We start from the raw sequence: 21,704 nt of genomic DNA, 5'->3' as shown, positions 1-21,704 counted from the left end.
AGTGAGCATGCTTCGCGAGATCAAACTGGAATTTGGAGTGTTAATGGTCCAGTTTTGTAAAAGGTAAGAAAACCGGAGAATACGGAGAAAAAAACCCTTGCAGTAGGGACGAAAATCTCAAACTCGACAAACTCAACCCACCTATGACGGAAGCTAAAATGCGTCGCATGTGTTATGAGTTGATTTTTGTTTTTATCACCGAACAAATCGACTAACAAGGCAAGTTTAAAGTTGACCAGTGAAAAGTTGAGGGGCATATATTCTGTCTATATATGCAAATATGATTTATTCCTGTAAAGGTTGGCTTTCACGAGGCATAATGATTAGCATAAGCACAAGAAGAACGAAATGTGCTTATGCTTATGCCATTTGGAGACAGGATAAAAAGAATGAGTGTGTTTGTTTTTCTTATTCATTTATGCTTAGACTCGTGCTTGAGCTTTTACTTGTCCTTGTTCTTATGAAAACAAGCCTTAATTAAAATTTGTTGCAATTCTTCATTTCCGCAAGGACTCTTAGAAATGTTCAACTGTCTTTTCGAGCCTCGGTGTTACTGAATAGAGTGGGTTTATTTTTAAGGTTTCTGCAAATGGCACACAGCAAATTCAATGCGAAAAGTCTATCTCGAAAGAATGCTGCATATGTCGCGACGGTGAGAACCAAAAATCATGCTTTTAGAATTCAATGTAATTCAGTTATTCATCAGTTAGTTTCTCGCAGTTGAGTTTTATCTCACTGGGATATTTTCTTGTTTCTTTTTTCAGGAAGAGACGATCGGGATGGCAAGAACGGTATCATTAGTGGCAGGCAATTGTCTCCTCAGCCCGGCTTTCTTTTACCAAGTTCTAAAGTAATTTTTTCAGTTTCAATTAAAGAAAAGAAAAAAAAAGAGTATCTACATTGTAAGAATTTTGTTCAGGCTTTTCTTCGCAAGATACTACAAAGCGTCTTCAGTACTACAAAGCGTCTTCAGTTTTCTCCCATGTAAATCAACACAGGTTAAGTTAAAGGCGAGAATCTCCCCTTGTCTGCTGATCTCGACTTAACTAATTTCTCGTAGAAAAAGAGAGTTAAAGAATCTGCTTTATTTTTCTCTTGATTCAAGGAAACGATGGCCGTGATGGACGCGACGGAAAACCCGGAGTGAAGGTTGGTGATAAAACTGACAGGTTGTAAAAGAAAAAGAGATAAAAGGACTAGATCCTGATTAATCAAAAAAGCTTGTGGTGGAAGAGGGTTCTGTTAATAAGGGAGTTAAGTAAACCACGACGGAGAAGGCAACAAAAACACCAAGCAAGCGAATTAATAAGCAGTACATTGGTTCTAAACATTGTGTTATACATCTGAACCCCTTTTGCCTTCCTTGGCACGACACTGCTCAAGTGAATTAAGGCAAGGGTCAGGCTAAATTTTGGAGGGGTTGGTCTAATCTAAAATGTATTCAACTATCGTTGATAAACTTGCATAAGGTGAAGTATTTGTACGAAATGTTTCATTTTTTGGTAAAAAGGACATTCCTGCTCGGTCACTTGACATACCACACCCAATTATTGATAGAAATTTCAATCCAAGTTTACGAGAACTTGCAAATGTAACGATTGACTAATTTAGATTTCTGCGAATGTCTGTAACCACCAAGTATAGAAAACTAATCAGAAATTTACAAATTTATTTCTTATGTTTCAATTACAACGTCTTTCCTTTGGAGAGGAAATGGGACTAAGCAAAAAACGAAATGATGTCGAAAAAGCAATAAACATTTTTCAGAATCCCCGTTTAGCAGGACGTTTGGCCAGGTGAGGTAAAGGTTTTGAGAGAGAAAACAAGAGTTTTGTTGTACGTGCTCATATTTTTTACAATTAAGGACGTGGTCAGTCACGTGACCACTTAAAGCTGAGCCAATCCTTGGAAAGTTTCATTTCCTTTATAAACAAACAAATAGGTTGGTGAATCTCCTGTTATTATTGTACGTGTAAAAATTTAGTTTTTAATGTCCTCGTATTCGACGTAAGGCAGAAGTGATTCCGTTTATAAAATAATCCAAAAAATGATATTTCCTACACAGGGGGTCAAAGGCGAGCAAGGAGTTCGAGGAAAAGACAGGATCAACGGTACGAAGGTTGGTAAATACTTCGCTATTATCTTCAACTAAATGATTTAATTATAAGATAAAACAATTATATTAGGGTGCCAAAGCAAGCAAGTGTTTAAAATTACAAATCAATCGTGGAAATGTGAGAAAAAGATGAAACAAATGATACCAAAGTGGGCGGATGGTCTTTCAATTTCTTTAAACCTTACTGAAGATGTACTTAGTGCTCAAAATGTTCGAAATACACTTTTAAATGTTTGCTAATTCGGATCCTTTGGTTGGCTTCTCGGGTAGAAAATTGTGCTTAACGCTAAATCTTGGCAAAAAGTTATCAGGAAGAGCTCGCAAAAGTTGGGTGTATCACTCGTAACATGCAAAGCCGGTTTCGCATCCTTCTCCATTATGAACGGCGAGTTTCATTGTTTATGTTTTAAAATTTCCTGAGCTAAGCACAAGAAAATAAATATTCGAAGAAATCATCGCTTCGCAAACTAACTTGGATGCAATGAACTTTTCACTTTTCAGGGCCAAAAAGGGGAACCTGGTTTATCTGCTAAACAACCACATGGCGCGATCAAGTTTAGTGACACCACTGACAACTGCACAATGCGTACCGCTGGCACTGTGCGTTACAGTAATTCCCAGAAATCTTTGCAACTCTGTGATGGAAGCACGTGGTTGTCATTGGTAACTGCTGGGAAAGGTCACGTGGCTTATAAACGTCACTGTTTGGATATTTTAAAATCTGGTGAGTTTCAAAAGGATTACAAATTTATAGATAAGGTCATCTTCCACTTAAATTCGCGCACAAAAATGATCCCAAAAATAATCTTAAATATGATAAAACAGGTTGAAAAATTGACTTCAACAAAATATTGTATCCAAAACGTTTGCATAAGACAGTAAAAATTGCAAATTGTTTTAATCACAATTTCATTTTTCATTCGTTCAGGTCAGAGACGTGGCAGCGGACTTTACTGGATCGATCCAAACGGTGGCTCAACAGATGACTCGTTTCAGGCTTTCTGCGACATGGAAACTGAGCGTGGAGGTTGGACTCTAGTTGCCACAAAGGTCTCCCCAAGCTTCCCATTCTTTAAACCTAGATTCTCAACATTGGCCGCCAAAACTAAGAACGCAGATGCCGCGAGTCATATCCACCCTGACATGGGGGACTGGGAAGAAGTTATGTTCCGGTTTGCTGACGTCAACAACATCCGGGTCATTTACAACAGGAAGGCGGGAGCACCACAAATAGGCAAAACACAGTTTGAGATGTTTTTAATGGGGAAATCGCTTCATCCGAAGTCTAAGGACGTGTATGGATTTTACAAGTACAGCCCAGCAGATCATAACAAGAGAAATCCTGCTGTGAGTTTTGCCACAATATCCAGATTGGCACTCGATTCAGACTATGGTATCTCGGAATGGCATTATGGTACTGACAAGTGGATTGACATGTGGACTGGTCTTGATGACAGACCCAATTACGTCACTTCCGACGATAGCAAGGCAGTTGGAAACAAGTGTATCGCGGGCTACTGTTATCTGAACAAACCAATCTGGGTGATGGTGCGATAAAAACAAACTTTAGCTTAAAACTTAGCAAAGACGCTGTCAGGTTAAAATATATAAGGTGTAAGGGGATCAAAATGTGTAACGATATAGCAAACTTAAGGAAAAAATAATGAAATATTTGAAGCAACTTGTTAAATTTAAGGGATCCATAACTTTTGTATCTGGAAAAAATAAAAACTTGTTCAGCTGTTTTTCATCACGCTCTCCGTGCTTTTTTTGCGTTAGGACTAGACAAGTTTTCCTTAATAAAATTTTAACAAAAGACCGTTTTAGTTAACGTTTTAACAACAGTTTGAGGTGTTGTCTAATCAATCAGCTATAAAAGGAGAAGGTGTTTTTTTAAATAAACCAGAGGAACATCTTGTCTGAATAAATGCCGATAGTGAACAGCTTAGAAATACTGGTGTTCAATTTAAACTTACAGTAAAGCTAGAGTACAACAACAACAACAACAACAACTTTATTTGCACCCTTATGAAATTTAAAATTAAAAGAAGAATAAAAATAAAGAACTTGGACATAATCAGTAAGGAAATATCTTCGAGTACTGAACATATTATCTAGTATTTCTAAGCTGTTCACTATCGGCGCTAATTTAGTAAACAAGACTTTTAAAACAGATACATTGAAGGTGAAAAAAAATCATTTGTAATGTCTTCTTTCCCAAATTAACACATACACATAGCCTTCAATGGCAGCCGGTCCGCTGGACTTCAGTCGTGTGACGATACATTCGGTTGCCCATTCACTGAAACAAAGTATTCATTACACTTTACTTGACATTCATTGTGACGATACATGTATAAAAATAGAACTGCTCAACATTCAACTGATTTATTATGACAAAGATCTCCTAGCTTTGTCGCACCGTATTTTTCCTATCTCGGTTTTGTGTAAAGAACATAAGCAACAACAAAAACCGGGTAAAGGAAAGGGAGTCAAAATATTTCGTTTTTTTGCCTTGATTTTGATTCTTTTTTAATTTGGCTTGTACGTTTTGTTGTTTTTCTGAAGTTTCGAAGGAAGTAAGTTTTAAAATGTCACTGGATAATGCAATTCCCCAAAAAATAAAAGAAAGGCAGTCACTGTCACTGTCACGCTACTTTAAAATGCGAAAACAGAATCGTTTGTTCCCTCGTGCCTATGCTTGGGGCTTGTGAGGACGGCATAAGAGTCAGAGAGTGTATTCCTTATTATGCTCTTCTTTTTGTGCTTTGCGCAGTTAAAACCAGCCTTAATGGAACACTTACTGTAAGAGCACACTCAGTTGTGTCCCGGCTACATGCATGCACACCAAGCAGACTTAGAAAAGATGAAGCGGCGACTAGCGCACAGTTCTTGAACGCCGTTGTGTTCTTGTCGCGACGTGGAATGTGCAAAATGAAGTTGTGATCTGACAATGTCAGAACCAGAAGAAGAAATGAAAGAAGGGCCCAAACTATTTCCAGCCCCCACACTAATTTCTCGCTGTTGTTTCATGCCGTTCAGCGTCGTAAAACAGGCGGAAATCTCTCTGCGTTCGCGAGCACTGCGTTGTTCCACGTCACAACCAGAACGCAACGACGTTCAAAAACTGTTAGTCGTCGATAGTGCGCCGCTTTGTCTTCTGTTTACACCGCGTTCTTCTGCTTACAACAGTACATTGTAACCTCGCATAAGAGATCACTAAATGTATCCTTCCTTCCATGCACAGGCAACTTAGACCAAATTAGCACATGTCAACATGGGAACCCCCGGGGGGACACTCCTATTTTTGGGGCGTGGGGTGTGCCGCTGGGACCCTGAAGCCCTTTCCCTATACCAGACCATGTTCAGCTGATTTTGCAACCCTACACTAGACTAGACATCGAAAATCCCTACCCTATCCCAGACCTGGTTTGTTTTAGAACTGTATCACTATTAGTGCTTTTAAAGGAAATTAAAACCTGTCAACAACGTTGCCGTGATGATTTTATTTACGTTTAGGAAAGCCTTTTTCTTTTCTGAGTTTCTATTCCTATTCTGGACTTAATTCTTCTTACCACTGATCAGTTTCCCGAAAATGATACCTCACTCTAGACCAAATCTCTCTGATTTTTATATCCTTTCCCAGACTAAACTGCTTGAAAACCTTGCACAGCGGCAAATACCTATGTAGCTCATATATGGGAGTGCCCCTCCTCCCCGGCCATGGGGAGTCTTTCCACAAGACGACCTTCGACTCTACGCTGAGTTGAGAGATTTGATGATTCTAAAGAGAAAACTAACATATGGGAAGATATAAGTGCAAAGCGAATTACGAATATTCTTTAACGAAATTGCACGTGGGTTTTTGGCGTGGGCTCGCGTGCGGGTTGGCATTACTATGGAAAAGCGCAAGGCGCGTGACTTCTGGTCATAATAAAGCGAAGTGAATAAATTAACAAGCGACACTGAATCTAAATGTGTGACCCAGTGGATTTATTTGTTCAAAGTTCCCCCACCCCATTCGCTTTGTATTTTTTTTTATCAGAATTCGGTCAAACTCGTAATCGTTTAATAGGTAATGTTGCTACATGTATGTAGAAAAGAGTAAAATTCAGATCTTTTGGCTCTTTCACTGAAACAAGTCTCTTAACGCCTCATTAAGTATCCATTGTGGTTTACATTAATTGTTTTTAATAGTATTGTTTAATAGTATTATTTAAATCAAGTCTTGCTATTTGGTCGCGCCGTATTTTCGTGTTTGAGTATACGGTAAACAGATACAAAATATTGATTTCTGTCATTGAAGCGAAATCCTGTCCAAGGAGAGGGAGTAAAAATGTTTCGCCTATTTTTTACGTTCGTTTTGGTTTTTACCTTGCGTTCTTTGACAAATGCTCAAAATGAATCGACCAACAAGGCAAGTTTGTAGCCGAAAAGTTAACGGGCATATTTGCTGTAGACGATTCGATTTCGCAACTCATTCTTTCATTACTCACTGTGAATTCTAGAACTCCGCGCGCCTTGAATATGCTTTCTAGCGGTTTTACGGTATCATTTTTTTTGTTATTTAGGTTTCTGCAAACGCGACGCAGCAAAGCCAGTGTGAGAAGTCTTCCTTGAAAGAATGCTGCAACGGTCGCGACGGTGAGAACAGAACTAATCCTTTTAGAATCCTCGTAGTTTTTCACCTTTTTCTCCTGTTTTCCTTCTCACGTCAATATTTCCTTCTTTATTTTAGGTAGAGACGGTAGGGATGGTCAAAATGGTAAGAATAGTTATTTACTAACGCAGTTTTTCGATTTCAAGACCGGCGTAAGATGGCTCACGCTTAAACTGGAAACGCCAGGCACCAACAACTGTCTCTGTCAAAAGTTCTCTCACTCAGATAACCAAACTCGACAAAGCAGTTAAAATATATTTCAATGAGGCAAATATAAGATTAATGTAAGTCTGACCTTCTAACTGCCTGAGTAACCTCAGTTTATCGAAAAATCGCCTTGAACAATTCAATAAATCGCAGTTTTGGCTAAGACTAGTTCGCCAACAATCGAGCGATTCAAGCGTACACGAGAATAAACCTCTAGAGGTATTCACGATTTTTATTCAGTCTTCTCTTAATCCAAGGTCTCCCTGGAAAAGATGGCCGTGATGGACGCGACGGGAGAAACGGAGTGAAGGTTTGTAAAAATTCGCGAATTGTTGCTTTATTACCTTAAAAAAAGATCGCGCAATTCTTAACCAAAACGCACTAACTTGAAACATAAGTAAGTTTAGAGAATTCAGTGGATTTCAAGATAGTGTCTTCTAGCTAGTTGATGTTTTCTTTGTTCCTATCATCCGCCTGCCTGAAAATGCATAGATATTGAAAAACAGTTAAGGTGGGTTTAAAAGGTGCTATTGAAAGGTTCGACTACAAAATCTTAGATATCGGACGAAAACAAAGTGAAGTCAGGAATCTTAATTCAGTGCGATGTTTCCCTTATTTTAGGGTGATAAAGGCGACACAGGGTTTTTTGGAGGAAGTGGCGGAGAAAACGGTGCAAAAGTTTGTGGATTTCTGTTTATTAGACTAAATTTTTTTCGAGGAAAGTTCAAGTTTATAATCGACACTAGTTTTTGTGATGGAAAGATTAACCTATTCTTCATTTTAGGGTGAAAAAGGCGAGCAAGGTTTAAGAGGAATTAACGGCACAAAGGTTGGCGAATCTTTTATTAATGTTGCTAACATCAGGCGATTTGCCCTTGTCAAGTTTCATAGTTCGTAAAGAGAGATATAATTTCTTCCAGTGATCACCATCCTACTCAAGAGCTTGTTTACACTGATTAAGTCAGTTCACAAATATTTGATGTGCATTCAGCGATTGTACTGCTAGTTTAAGACGTTTAGCGGGAGTGTTTTACTCTTCTATTTTACCAAAACTTTTCTGGCACAAAATAGGATCCAAACAACTTTTGGGACACAAGTTTTCTTCAGTAATAAGCGCCCCCCCCCCCCCCCCCCCCACAACTCCCAAAAGTAGTTAAAAGTGGCCAGGACTTCTTTTTGGAAATTTATGGTGTTAGACGAAATTATAGATACTTACTTTCAAGGCATTTTTTTGCCTTGTCATCTGCCTTTTTCAGGGCCAGAAAGGCGAACGCGGTTTACCAGGAAAACCCCAACATGGTGCAATCAAGTTTAGTGACACCGCTGAGAACTGTTCACTGCATACCGCTGGCACTGTCCGTTACAATTCTTCCCAGAATGCTCTACAGCTCTGTGATGGAAGTGCATGGTTGCCATTGGTGACAGCTGGGAAAGGTCAGGTTGCCAATAACCCAGGCCGTCACTGTTTGGATATTTTAAATTCGGGTGAGTTGACGCACATTTTGAAATCGTTCCCAAACACACACGAATAATGAGATTCTTTATTTAGTTTAAGTAAAAATTATTACCGAAATGTGTTTGCATCCCGCTATATTTTTTTCTTTTAATCAGAGTTTCATTTTCAACTCGTTCAGGTCAGAGTCGTGGCAGCGGACTTTACTGGATCGATCCAAGCGGTGGCTCAACAGCTGACTCGTTCCAGGCTTTCTGCGACATGGACACTGAGCGTGGAGGCTGGACCCTAGTTGCCACAAAGGTCTCGTCTAGCTTCCTCTTCATCAAAACTGGATTCTCAACAATGGCCGCCAAAACTAAGTACTCGGATGCCGCGAGTCATATTCACCCTAACATGGGGAACTGGGAAGAAGTCTTGTTCCGGTTTGCTGACGTCAACACCATCCGGGTCATTTACAACAGGAAGGCGGGCGCACCACAATACGGCAAAACAGAGTTCGAGAAGTTTCTAATTGGGAAATCTGCTTCAAGTGGTATGAAAGTGCACGGATTTTATAAATACAGCCCGGCAGATCAAAACAAAAGAAGTCCCGCTGTGGGATTTGACACGATTGGCAGATTGGCTATCAGTTTAGACCGTGGGATTTCGGAATATCACGCAGACACTGACAAGTGGTTTGACATGTGGAACACTGGTGATGGCTTAGGAAACAACTACGTCACTTCCGACAACAGCAGGGCGCGTGGCACCAAGTGTATCGCGGGCTACTGTTATCTGAACAAACCAATCTGGGTGATGGTGCGATAGAAACAAACTGAAAACTAAGCCATATAATAATAAGGTGTTGGGGATTAGAACAAACTGTCATATGATAAGTGAGAAGAGGAAGCTTGGTCATTGTAAAAGAAGGTTTAACTTTGTAACGGGATGAAATAAAACTGTTTCAACAGTTACTTGTTTGTTCTTTTTATCTTCCCATTTGATTAAGATGAATCTTTTACTTCCATTACTTTTCATAACACTTCAAGTAGCGTTTTGGGGTCGCTACTTGTTTCGGAGGGTGGCCACTGTAGCGAAAGGCCTTCCGGATTTGCTAAAGACAATGAAATTTTTTCCCGTACTTTTAAAAGATCGTTTCTTTCCGGGGGCCGTTACTATCAGAGCTATACAACGCTTCTTTTGAGAGTTTTTGAGTTATGCTTTTTTCATTCGAGTTGCCTTGACACCACAATCATCTAGGAAATAAGCGTCTGACCGCCAAAATTGTCTTATTTTTTGTTGCAATTTGGTTTCATAAAAGATGAGCTCAGTCTTTAGCAACTAAAAGCGTTTCTGAATCGTCACAAATAAGCAACACTTTCTCTTGTAAGTTTAGTTTCAATATGATTTAGTGTATACAATGTTAAGTTAAAAATGCGGTGTCAAGGTATAGAGAAAACTGTGAAATGATAGAGAAAACGTACAGAGGCCGCTCTTGTGTGGTATCCTCTGACAAGAACTGAAAAAAGAAAATAGAAAGAATGATCAATTACAGTGATGATAATGCTTTCTCGCGGGCAAAAGAAAAATATTTAGTTTTTAACCAGTAATTAGTTGTTCCCTTGTAATATAAGAACTCCTGTCTACTGTACCGCGATTAGCTTCTTCTCTTTTTGATTGGAATTCTGGCAGGAAGTATTGCGGAAAACATATGCTCCTCCGCAGAGCCGCTTTTCCCTCTCAGCCGGCTGAGCCTGTGCACGAGAAAAAAGTGGCTCTGGGGACACATGATTTCATTGGCTAGATTTTTACAAAGGAAGTTTCAAACCTTGGAGAACAAAGGGATTTTAAAACGGTTAATTTGATTGACTGCTTCTTTTGTTAAAATCCACCCAATAAAAACATGTGTTCCCAGAGCCACTTGTTTCTCGTGCACAGGCTTCGCCGGCTTAGAGGGACAAGCGGCTCTGGGAACGAGAATGCGGAGAACAGGGATCGAGGGACTTGGACCAGGCTCCTGCTTTTGTCACGCGAGTCGCGATGTGGGTCGCGAGGAGAACGGGAACGCTCGCCTGTCGCCTCCCGTCCCACAGAAAGATTGACACGTGAAAGCGTGACATCTTTGTAACGCAACTCTATTGTTAATCATCAAGTAAACCAAATGTCATAGCAAATCCAAATAAACCGTGGAGTGATTATTTTTATTTACACACGTTTCTATTAACTCTTAAAGGATTTATTTGTCGAAAATTACACCAGATCCGCTTTAATTGTTTTAAATTCACACTCATATGAGAAATATACATTAAGAAATGAGAAAAACTAGTTAAAAAAAATTTTAGGAAAACTCTGATCGTGTTTTGTACTAAAACAACTTACCAACTAAATTATCATAATAAAGACAGTCTAGCTACTTGCTCATGCCCTTTTTTCTCGTTTGACTATAAAGTAAACATAATTCCCGGCTTAAAAATATTACTATATCGCCAAGTTCTTTCATTGAAAGCAAAACTTTTACAAAGGAGAGGAAGCTAAAATGTTTCGTTTGCTTTTTGTGATAACTTTGGTTTTTATCTTGCGTTCTTTTGCAAGTACACAAAACCAATCGACTAAAAAGGTAATTTGAAAGTCGACCTCTGAAAAGTTGAAGTGCATTTATTCTTTGTGGACGATTTGGCCTTACAACTGGAAACTGTTGGCAATTTTACATTGCCGCGCGCTTTGTAAGAAATGTTCACTCTGCTCTTAGAGCTACGACATTCTCGATATTTATGCAACAGGGGTTAATTTTTCAGGTTTCTGTAAACGGGACACAGCAAAACCAATGTGGAAAGACGTCCATAAAAGAATGCTGTAATTGTCGCGACGGTGAGGAAAAAAATGCTTTTAAAATCCTTGTCGTATTTCACGCTTGTGTTGCGGACTAATAATATTTTTTTCGTTCACCGTTTTAGGTAGAGACGGTAGGGATGGGCAAAACGGTAAGCAATAATTATTTGAGATAGTCTGTTTCTAGGGGGGTGCAGTGTAAAGGTTCGTGGATTGACGGATTCGGTCTAAAAGCGCGCCAGGAAAGCGGATTTTTGCGAGTCATTAAGTGGATTCTTGGATTTCGAAAATACTGTATATCTCGGACTGAGCTTAGAATTTCGGCGCGGATTGTGGATTGTACTAAGAAACGAAGTTCGGATCATTTTGGTCGGGTATGTTGGCGAAGTTGTCGCAAAATAAGCATCAAAACGACGCTTCTTTTACAAATTGGCATAAAAAAAGCATCTAGTGTTCGTTGCAGTAAAATATACCACAAAAAAGGGCAAGTAATGTGGATTCGGTTTATTTTTGAACGAAAATAGGGGGGTTTGACGGATTTAGCCAAAAAAATAAGAACGGATCGGCGGATTTGCGTACCCCTTTCTCCCCCTCCTTTTTGAGCTGGAAGTTTTTTTACTGATAAGAGCATATTTTTTTTATTTTCAGGTAAAGATGGCCGGGATGGTCGAAATGGTATCTGAAACGAGTATTTTAATGTTGACAAAAATTCAACTCAGTCAGTTGTCGAGAAATTAATTCAGTTTCGTTCTGAAATATCTCTCCAGTGGCATATAGTTGTCCTTTTATTTTTCTAAGTTTTACAAACTTCTTTATTTCAGTTCTCGATCGAAGAAAAATTTCAGTATTGATTCGGTATAAAATTGCGTAGCAAGCTCTTATCTTCACGGATGCTCCATACGTTCAAATAAACACACACGTCAGACTCTCATGCAAATCAAGACAGCGACAGTCAACGGCAAGATTTTTATCTATTGAACTCGACTTAATTAAGGTCTCTTACTCAAAGCTCAAAACAGTGACTTTTTCTTTTGATCCAAGGTCTTCAAGGAAAAGACGGTCGTGACGGACGCAACGGGAAAAATGGACTGAAGGTTGGGGATAAAACTGAGATGTTGTAAAACGAAAGAACTGATATATTTAACGTTACGTTATGAAAACCTGCGCCATAGAAAAGTTAGACTAGTTCTTTACCGTTGAGTTACAGTAAATCTTAGCTATCAATGCGTTACTGACGCTATTCCGGTTCAAGATGAAAACATTAATTGTCGTTATTAACTTTCGGACATTACCTTAATGTTAGTTGTGAGAAACTTATGTTACACCAAGACAATCTCTCCTAATTGCTGATTTTCGTTATTCTAATCACATGTCTGCTGGGTAATGTATCGATATTTTTAGGAGAATTTACTGAGATGTGACGGTGAAGGCAGCAAAATCTTCCAAGCAGCTGAAGATCAGAGTGAAGTCTTTCAAAGGGACACTGTCACCAGTTTCACTTCAAAAACTCAAGAGCCTAAAGATATATGGAAACAAGAGAGATCCTCTCATGATGGAAACTACGAATAGCGGTCCAATTTTGTTAAAAATAACCATGCAAGTGTACTGAAGAGATGACTGTGATGCCATCAGAAATTTTAGATCTCAACTTGAAAAGTCAGGCTGACTTTTTCAAATTTTCCTTGTAAAGAGGAAAAACACCTAGAAATTATAATGGCTCCCTTCTTCCTTCAACGAAAATTTACTTTATATCTCTATATTGATGTACTAGGTAGATTTCATGAACAAGATTATCCATTCGCCAATGTTGTACTTCTTTAATTCCTGTTATTTTGTTCTTGACAAACCGTTCGCAGTCAAATGTAACACAGTACCCTAATTCTACAGCTTCTGAACTTAAAGTGAGTGCTAACCATTGCAAAAGAAAAGCCGGCATTATTCTCGGAACATGGACAAGAATAATTCTTGGTATTCCCCTGCAGATTAAAATGAGGTTTCCGAGAAATATTCAGTGATTCGCTAATAACACGCACTGGTTTTTTTTTATTTATAACTCATTCTTTGTTTGCTGTTACTTTCATGTTAGGGCAAAAAAGGTGAACCTGGCTCATCATCAAATCCTTCCCACGGTGCAATCAAGTTCAGTTACACCGCTGACACTTGTTCTCTTCATACCGCTGGCACGGTTCGCTACAGTTCTTCCCAGAATGCTTTACAACTCTGTGATGGAAGCGCTTGGTTATCAGTACTGACTGCTGGGAAAGGTCACGTGGCCTCTAACCCAGGCAGTCACTGTTTGGATATTTTAAATTCAGGTGAGTTTCTAATGGAGCAGAAAGTTTAACACGCGCCTTTTGAAATCCTCAAATAATGCTACTAACGAGAATATTTACATTCATTATAGATGCAAATTTTTATTGAAACCTGTTCATAATTAAGACAAAATAAGTAAAAACCAGCATCCCGCTATAATTATTTTTTTTAACCAGAGTTAGTTTTCCATTTGTTCAGGTCAGAGTCGTGGCAGCGGATTTTACTGGATCGATCCAAACGGTGGCTCAACAGATGACTCGTTCCAGGCTTTTTGTGACATGGAAACTGAGCGTGGAGGTTGGACCCTAGTAGCTACAAAGGTCTCCTCAAGGTTCATCTTTATCAAAACTAGTTTCTCAACAGTGGCCGCTAAAACTAAGTACGCAGATGCCGCGAGTCATATCCACCCTGACATGGAGGACTGGAAAGAAGTCATGTTCCGGTTTGCTGACGTCAACACCATCCGGGTTATTTACAACAGGAAGGCGGGTGCACCACAAAACAACAAAGAGGAATTTGAAAAGTTGTTGATGGGGAAATCTGCTTCGATGGACAAGAACGTGTTCGGGTTTTACAAGTACAGCCCAGCAGATCATAACAAGAGAACTCCCGCTGTAGGTTTTGCTACAATATCCTTGTTGGCCGTCTATTTAAAATATGGGATATCGGAAAACCATGGTGGCACCGACAAGTGGCTTGACATGTGGAGTGGTGCTGACAGCACAAACAACTATGTCACTTCCGACGACAGCAGGGCGCGTGGCACCAAGTGCATCGCGGGCTACTGTTATCTGAACAAACCAATCTGGGTGATGGTGCGATAGAAATAAACTTTAACTGAAAACTAAGCCATGGCACTGTCAAGCTAAAATAAGGTGTAGGTGTCTTAAGTAAAATGTGTAACGATAGAGAAAACTATCAAGTCGCTTTTGTATCGCAACATGAGCTAGTAAAAATGCTTTTAAAAACTGTGTAACTGGTTACGAAATAAATGGCTTTTTAACAATTCTAGTCTGTGATATTCTTTATTCTGTTATTATTTAAAGAGAAAATAACTTTTTCCTAATTTTACTTAATCACTTACGATTACCCTTTTTCCACTTTTTCGAAGTGCTGCAATCTGTTCCATTCTTTTCCACTTTTTACTAGGCGTTCCGCTTTGCTTTTCTATCAAACAGTTATTATAAATGCTCTAGAGCTCAAGACAATAACTCCTCGCTTCTATCAATCCCCTACATCTTGTTCATGGAGCTGTATTATTTTTAACGATATTTGTAAAGCAGTAATTGCACCAACTGGATAATTTGGATTACATCGGTTTTGGAAAGTGCCATCCAATTTATAATTTTAAATTACCTGGCCCCTGTCAATTGTCTATTGCTAATTTTTTCATCGGGCATTGTGGCGTATTTTGCGGGCTAAAATGGGAAATTCACCGGGCTCAAATATATTTTAGCCCGCTGCCGTGGATCAATCAGAAACAAGAAAACAACGAAAACAGTCAATCAAAACTGGATACCATTCAACTGTTCGCGCCGTTTTCATTGTTTGCTCTCAGCACTTCAAGCGCCGTTTGAATAAAAGCGCTTTCAACTTCTAACATGCATTTCCTTTATCTTTATAGCGTCAGAAATGCATGGCTATTAAACCAACCGAGAAAAAAAAATCTAAATTTTCTCAGTTCGTTCAAGAGAAACAAAAGAAATTAGAAGAAGAATCCAGGTGGCAAACCGAATTTAATTGTGTAAAATTGTCTTTGTCGAGCGAAACCCGCTCAGTACAGGCAGTTTATACACCAAATTGCCAGTACAGTTTATTAATTATAAAATTGGATTTTAACACTTCTAAATGGCTATTTCTTTGCGGTCTATTTAATTCTGTATTTTTTCCATTTTAGGGCCAGTTCTATGATGTTTTCTCTTGTTATATTATCCCCACAAAGTTCTAAGAAGCAGTTGAGCGCTATAAAGCTGGGGATGTAACAACGCTTTTTTGTTAGTTGAGATTGATCTCAGTTGAGTCGTCGTGATCGCTCAAGCCCTCAGTTTTTTATATATCTTTGTTTTCCTTTTTTGAGTCTAATGCTTGCGTGCGCTTTGCGCATGCGCATTAGACTCTTTGTTATATGAAAAAAGCTGTTAGCAATCCCAAGGGAATGGTTCGGGATCGATAATCGTTCGCTGTAATGTAGAAAACAATGATCAGCTGCAAGAACGGACTCCGTACGGACACGCACGATTAGTTTCAATTAAAAACAGCCAATCAGCGACACGTGTTCCCACGCATAATTAAAAGTTCTTTCTCAAGTCACGATTATTCAACACTTGAACAGGACGTAATAATTTTCCAGTTAAGACATTTGTAAGCTTTTTGTGAAAACAAATCTTCGTTTTCAGTTCAGTTAAGCACTTGTGTTTTCGTCTTGCTTAAAAAGCAAGACGTCTTTGAGAAAAAATATTTCGACGGCGACTCGCGTTTATTTACACAATGCGACCAAATATTTATTTTGTTTTAAAAAATAGAAAACTTTACCTCGTATTTTGTATTTAAGTCATTCGAATTTTGACCAATTTTTTCTTTACAGTGCAAACAAAAACCTTCAAAAATAAAAGATGTACATGGATAAATGTAAATCAAGTTACGCGACTAAATCAAAATGCGTTTGTTTGGCCGCTTTGCAGTATTACACTGTCCCGGCCTTTGCCATACACTGAAATCGAATTTCATGCTTTTGCGACTCTCAGAGATCTTAAGTTCTTCTTACAGCTAGAAAAATCATAAAATGGTTACATTGATATGGAAGTGATGATTCGCGAAATTTGTACATCATGATAAACAGTCTTCGCTCCTGTGTATGGTAGCTCGATAATAATTGCCTAGTTTTCAGCGTTCAAAAGGTCATCATTATATTGACGTGAGCATTTACACCCGTTTTTAGAAAAATATGTCACTAAGTGCTTACAGTACAATGGAGTAACAGTCACTATTTCAAGTGCTTTTATTGCAAAATCTGTTTCAAGAGTCATCATCAAAATGGTGAAAAATCTGAAAGAAAACGATGTGAAGTTCTTCAACCCTTGTTGTAATGAACATGCTTTTTGTAAATCGTCACGCAATCTTGTCCAAATGTTTAATCGTTTCTGCTTTTACGGACAATACGGAAGAAGTAACATCAACTCCTGTTCATACTTTAAATTTTGTGAAGCATATAACATTTATGACTGTTTTTTTTTTTCATCCATAATCATCCACGATGCCCCTAGCTTGCTATAAGCATTTTAAATTTAACTCCCGAACACAAACCTCTAACCAATTTTAACCGGCTTACGAAAACCGCGCAATCTGTATCACTATGCCATACGGCATTAGACTCATGTCACCCTTGGTGACCTATTTTTTTATTTTATTGCTTTTGCAAAACTGTCTGTATTATGGTCATGCAAAGTACACAGATGTACACTTGTTGTTTATATCCTCTGTGTTTCAATTAAAGCAGTTCGCTGAAAAATTCTCTGAAATAATAACCTTGATGGCGAGAAAAACGAAAAATTTAGTTTTACTTTTGAATGTGTGCATCGTGATCGAGCTGGAATTTGGAGAGTTGGTGGTTTTTGTATATAGGAAAACCGAAGAATTCGGATAAAAACCCTCGGAGCAAGGACGACAAACTCAAACTCACCAAACAATGAAGCATTTCTCATAACCACAAATATATGATGAAAAATTACAGCTACAGCCTCACTGAGATATTGAAACATACAACATACACTGCTTATAGCTTTAAAAACTGAAACATCATGTAAGACGCTTATACTGAAAAACAACTCCAAATACGGAAACATTGATTCAGTGTGGCCGCTGGTTCATGCTGTTGTAACCCGTTTGAGTATAAATATTACTTTGCATTAAAACCTATCATTTACTGTTCAGCTCTTTTGCTGTAGCAAAGACTTCGAGAGGAAGTCAAAATGCCTCGCTTGTTTTGTGTGTTGATTTTGGTTTTCATCCTCCGTTCTTTTGCAAATACACCGAATAAATCGACTGAAAAGGCAAGTTTAAAATTGACCTGTGAAAAGTTCAAGGGCATATATTCTGTCTATAGATGATTTAGTCTGGTAAAGTTTGGCTTTCACGAGGCATGAGAATAAGCATAATCACAAGAAGAACGAAATGTGCTTATGCTTGTGGCACTTGGAAACAGGATAAAAAGAATGAGTGTGTTTGTTCTTTTTATTTGCTAATGCTTAGACTCGTGCTTGAGCTTGTGCTTGTCCTTAGTGAAAACCAGCCTTAACTCAACACCGTTGCAATTCTACATTTCCAAAAGGGATCTTAGAAATCTTCAACTGTCTTTTTTTAGAGCCTTGATTTTGATAGAGTGGGTTTATTTTTCAGGTTTCTGCAAATGACACACAGCAAATCCAGTGTGAAAAGTCGTTCTCGAAAGAATTTTGCATGTGTCGCGACGGTGAGAGCTAAACATCATGCTTTTAGAATCCATTCAGTTAGTGTTTTACGCTTTTCTTGCGTTGAATTTCATCTCATTGGTATATTTTCTTGTTCCTTTTTTTCAGGAAGAGACGGTCGGGATGGCAAGAACGGTATCAAAAATAAATATTGTAAAATTGGCAACAGTTGAATAATTTTCATTCTGGACAAGCCAAGACAGTTTCTATAAGTTAGGCAACTGAAGCAGTTATTTTTTAGTACGAGTTCTAGCAAGCTGTTTGTTTCAGTTTTCGATCGTAGAAACTTTCAAATCATTTGTTGAAAGCTGCTCAAAAATTGTAATTCAGTTAAGGCAGGCAAAAAATCCACTTTTTCTCTACTTACCTGTGCTAGTTTACTTGCGTTATTTCATAATTATAAAAGGAGAGAGTTTAAACTATTTCCTTTCTTTTGTCTTGATCGAAGGAAAGGATGGCCGTGACGGACGCGACGGGAGAAACGGAGTGAAGGTTAGTAAAAAAAATTGAATGTTGTTAATAAAGGAAAAGAGAGAGATGGAGATGGAGATGGAGAGATGGATTAATCGGGAAATTTTGAGTATTTGAGCTTTCTATTCATCTAAAATTATCTTATTTTGTAGAAGAAATCTGTAGAATTGCATCGCAGTGCAAGTGATAATTCTTTTTTCTATTTTAGGGAGAAAAAGGAAAGCCAGGAGTTTGGCAAGGAGACGGAGGAATAAACGGTGCAAAGGTTGGTTATTTTTATTTGTTGTAAGAGTTTGATTTCTGTTCCATGAAATGATTCAGTTACGGAAAGGACGGTATTTTCTTTGATTTTAGGGACAAAAAGGTGAACAAGGACTGAACGGAAATGAAGGAATAAACGGTACAAAGGTTGGTACACAATGTTGTTTTTGGTTCGTGTTGAAACATTATATTACGTGTAATGATTGTGGTATCACAAGATTCTATTTTCATTGTTTTAGGGAGAGAAAGGCCAACAAGGATTAAGAAGAAATGACGGGATAAATGGTACAAAGGTTGGTGAATCTCTACATTGAAGAACGACAATATCTGTTTGTCAACTTGAAATTTTGACTTTTTACGCGATGGGGTAAAAAGCTCGTTGTTGTTTTCTATTGCAGGGGGAGAAAGGCGAGCGAGGTTTAACCGGAAATTACGGAATAAATGGCACAAAGGTTAATTTATCTTTTTGTGCGTTATTATTGTAAAAGGTCAGTTTTTTAAGTCCTTGTATTCAACGTTTGGCTAAAGATTGATTCCTATTAAAAATTAATAAAAAAACTAATGTTAATTTTTATGTAGGGTGTCAAAGGCGAGCAAGGAATTCGAGGAAGTGACGGGATCAACGGAACAAAGGTTGGTGAATCTTTCGTTATTATTTTCCAAGCAATGATCTAGTTTTTGCAAGATAAAGTATAAAAAACATATTTTTTTACTTTTAAGGCTAGTTTACACGAGCAATTTTTATGTGACAATTTTCATTTGCTCGTGTAGAGGAAAATTGTCCAATTTTATGTGACAAATATATTTGCTGAAAGCTGGCGTGTTCGCTTTTATGTGACAAATAAAAGTTGTCACATACCAGAAAGTCATAGGGGTTGAAACGTGTAACGCGCGTTCACAGCGTTTAAATATTCACTTTTGCCAAGTAAAGTACCAAATTTGGAAACACGAAGAGTTTGTACGCAAATGCTTCATGGAACAACATTTTCGGTTTTGCGGTGAGTTACTTGAATTCCGACCTAAGCGCCGCAAATGTTCGTACCGGAAACTAAAGAAATTCATTAAGTGTATCCAAGTGAAGTTCTCCAGACTACTTAACGATGATGAAACAGGATAATTTAACCAAAATTTAACTTTATTTAACCAAGCTTACAAGATTACGCCATCGAGCGCGAGCTAGTGCGCGCTTTGATTTTTTAAAATCCAAAACATTGCAATTTTGATTAGTTTTCTCTCGCGATTTTCCAAATATGGTACTTAATGGAAACGAATGTGCAAACGCTTTGTAAAATACGAATCATAGGGAGGTACACTTTTTAAAAAAAACTTAATATGGGTCTCTGCGCACACAAAAAATTGCTCGTGTAGACGACTCGTCACAAAAAATGTGGCAAATATTGCGTCAGCATATGTGGTCCCCAATCTCTCAATCTCCCACTTAATCTTCGACTGGGCACTGTGCGCGCATATCTCTGTGCGTGTCTCTGCTGTCCATGGTCATTACTGGCGCACTTAACTTTGAACTGCTGACAAATAATTGTTGTGTCAACTACACGATCAAATATATTTGTCACATAAAAATTCTCATATGAAAATTACCCGAGTAAACCCGGCTTTAGGGTCCGGGCTTTAGGTCGTCAAAGGCGAGCACGAATTAATACAGTCGGGGGAACAAGTGCCAATAGATGGCGACATCACTCCTCCGAGAAGTGACTGAGCCCGCCGGTTTCGGCAACATAACGTATTTACTTGCGCGATTGCTTTCGGAATACTCGTGAGCGCTCGCGCTAGTTTTTGATTGGATGAAATAATTCGGAAACTCTTCGAGTGCTTCAGCGAAGATTTAACAGAACTGGCACTTATTCCCCCGACTGTGATAGGAGATGACTGAAATAAACGGTGCAAAAGTGGGTGTATGGATTTTTAAATTCCTCATACATCAACAGTTTACAGCAGAGTGTTCCAAATTACCACATTTTCCGACAATTTGCTTGTTGGAATGCCCGTACATGTGCCTTTCGAAAAAATGTGCTCAACAGTTATAGTGCAGTTAGTTGTAGCGCTCTAAAAAAGTTACGTGCCAATCTTCATTCGTAAGTAATAAACATGAATTTCAACGATCACCAGGCTTACTCTGATTACTGTAATTTCTCTTATCACTCGTAACGTCCAGCCAAGAGTCCTCTCATGCTTGTTTGCCAACGAAAAACGGGCACTTTTACCTTCACAAGTGTTGTGCAACTCAAGAAAGGACATATTGAAAGAAATAATTGTTTTGCCATTTATTTTTCAGAGCCTCCCTTGTCATTTATAATTTATCTAGTCATTTATTTAGTCATTTGATGGTTTTTTCTTTTTGTCAGGGCCATAAAGGAGAACGTGGTTTACCCGGAAAATCTCCACATGGTGCAATCAAGTTTAGTGACACCGCTGAGAATTGTTCACTGCGTACCGCTGGCACCGTCCGTTACAATACTTCCCAGAAAGCCTTGGAACTCTGCGATGGAAGCGCTTGGTTTCCCTTGGTGATTGCAAGAAAAGGTCACGTGGCTTATGATCCAGGCCGTCACTGTCTGGATATTTTGAATTCAGGTAAAATTTTAAAAGAGCAGCAGCAAATTAAGAAAGTTGATTACGCGCCTTTTGAAATCGCACTTAAACACACACCAAATTATGTTTGTAATTCTTGGTTTTCATGTTACGTCATAAAATTCTCAAATCAAAAATCACTAGGCCTACTAAATTTTCGTTGTCATTAGACGTAAGATAAACTAAAAATATATCTTTTTGCAAATTTCCAGATCGATAGTGTCATTCGTTTTTTAAACGGAGCATTTTGAATATTTGAGTTCTCCGTCGTATGTGATATCAAGCTGAGTGCCGTGACAAATCTGTTATGTTTAAAAAAAGGCCTTTCCTTTCCTTTTTCAGCAGATTGAACATTTC

The 21,704-nt window shown here is 38.4% G+C and overlaps 4 protein-coding genes across 7 annotated transcripts in view; all 4 read left to right on the top strand.

Annotated features, from left to right (window-relative positions):
• LOC144642793 (uncharacterized) overlaps positions 1 to 21,704 on the top strand; it is a 59,427-nt gene that overhangs the window by 3,752 nt on the left and 33,971 nt on the right. For 2 of the 3 annotated variants that reach the window (XM_078501872.1, XM_078501871.1), the window contains exons 2-9: positions 580 to 652; positions 18,135 to 18,161; positions 18,475 to 18,518; positions 18,706 to 18,762; positions 18,852 to 18,905; positions 18,998 to 19,051; positions 19,157 to 19,210; positions 19,338 to 19,391. In XM_078501872.1, coding sequence (XP_078357998.1) covers positions 580 to 652; positions 18,135 to 18,161; positions 18,475 to 18,518; positions 18,706 to 18,762; positions 18,852 to 18,905; positions 18,998 to 19,051; positions 19,157 to 19,210; positions 19,338 to 19,391 — 417 coding nt within the window. Of the gene's footprint in view, positions 1 to 579; positions 653 to 10,945; positions 11,036 to 17,955; positions 18,029 to 18,134; positions 18,162 to 18,474; positions 18,519 to 18,705; positions 18,763 to 18,851; positions 18,906 to 18,997; positions 19,052 to 19,156; positions 19,211 to 19,337; positions 19,392 to 21,121; positions 21,351 to 21,704 lie in introns of those variants that run through there. The other variant, XM_078501874.1, reaches the window with a different exon arrangement.
• The window catches only part of LOC144642787 (uncharacterized), a 74,094-nt gene that overhangs the window by 18,511 nt on the left and 33,879 nt on the right, over positions 1 to 21,704 (top strand). The window contains exons 7-8 of the mRNA XM_078501859.1: positions 12,298 to 12,341; positions 13,334 to 13,562. Of these exons, the coding sequence (XP_078357985.1) occupies positions 12,298 to 12,341; positions 13,334 to 13,562 (273 nt within the window). The remainder of the gene's footprint in view (positions 1 to 12,297; positions 12,342 to 13,333; positions 13,563 to 21,704) is intronic.
• LOC144642828 (fibrinogen-like protein A) lies at positions 804 to 3,979 on the top strand. The gene is made up of 4 exons (XM_078501918.1): positions 804 to 1,149; positions 2,066 to 2,119; positions 2,618 to 2,840; positions 3,045 to 3,979. The coding sequence occupies exons 3-4, from the start codon at positions 2,699 to 2,701 to the stop codon at positions 3,671 to 3,673; spliced, it is 771 nt and encodes a 256-aa protein (XP_078358044.1). The 5' UTR covers positions 804 to 1,149; positions 2,066 to 2,119; positions 2,618 to 2,698; the 3' UTR covers positions 3,674 to 3,979.
• On the top strand, positions 6,409 to 9,359 carry LOC144642801 (uncharacterized). Of its 2 annotated transcripts, none has more exons than XM_078501884.1 (8): positions 6,409 to 6,533; positions 6,688 to 6,760; positions 6,855 to 6,881; positions 7,241 to 7,293; positions 7,605 to 7,661; positions 7,768 to 7,812; positions 8,240 to 8,468; positions 8,618 to 9,359. In XM_078501884.1, exons 1-8 carry the CDS (start codon positions 6,453 to 6,455, stop codon positions 9,244 to 9,246), a joined length of 1,194 nt encoding a protein of 397 aa, XP_078358010.1. In that variant the 5' UTR covers positions 6,409 to 6,452; the 3' UTR covers positions 9,247 to 9,359. The 2 variants fall into 2 exon arrangements, with proteins under 2 accessions (XP_078358010.1, XP_078358009.1); XM_078501883.1 differs by having other exon boundaries at positions 8,207 to 8,468.

Source organism: Oculina patagonica, chromosome 2 (genome assembly GCF_052425735.1).
Source record: "Oculina patagonica isolate OP01 chromosome 2, crgOcupat, whole genome shotgun sequence".
Lineage (NCBI taxonomy): Eukaryota > Metazoa > Cnidaria > Anthozoa > Scleractinia > Oculinidae > Oculina > Oculina patagonica.
This window is presented reverse-complemented; position numbering and strand designations above follow the sequence as displayed.

Coding starts and splice junctions, on each gene's coding strand:
- LOC144642828 (XM_078501918.1), top strand. CDS start 2,699: ATGCGTACCGCTGGCACTGTGCGTTACAGTAATTCCCAGAAATCTTTG. Junction 2,841..3,044: donor TTTGGATATTTTAAAATCTG/GTGAGTTTCAAA, acceptor TCATTCGTTCAG/GTCAGAGACGTGGCAGCGGA.
- LOC144642801 (XM_078501883.1), top strand. CDS start 6,453: ATGTTTCGCCTATTTTTTACGTTCGTTTTGGTTTTTACCTTGCGTTCT. Junction 6,761..6,854: donor ATGCTGCAACGGTCGCGACG/GTGAGAACAGAA, acceptor TCTTTATTTTAG/GTAGAGACGGTAGGGATGGT. Junction 7,813..8,206: donor GAGGAATTAACGGCACAAAG/GTTGGCGAATCT, acceptor CTTACTTTCAAG/GCATTTTTTTGCCTTGTCAT.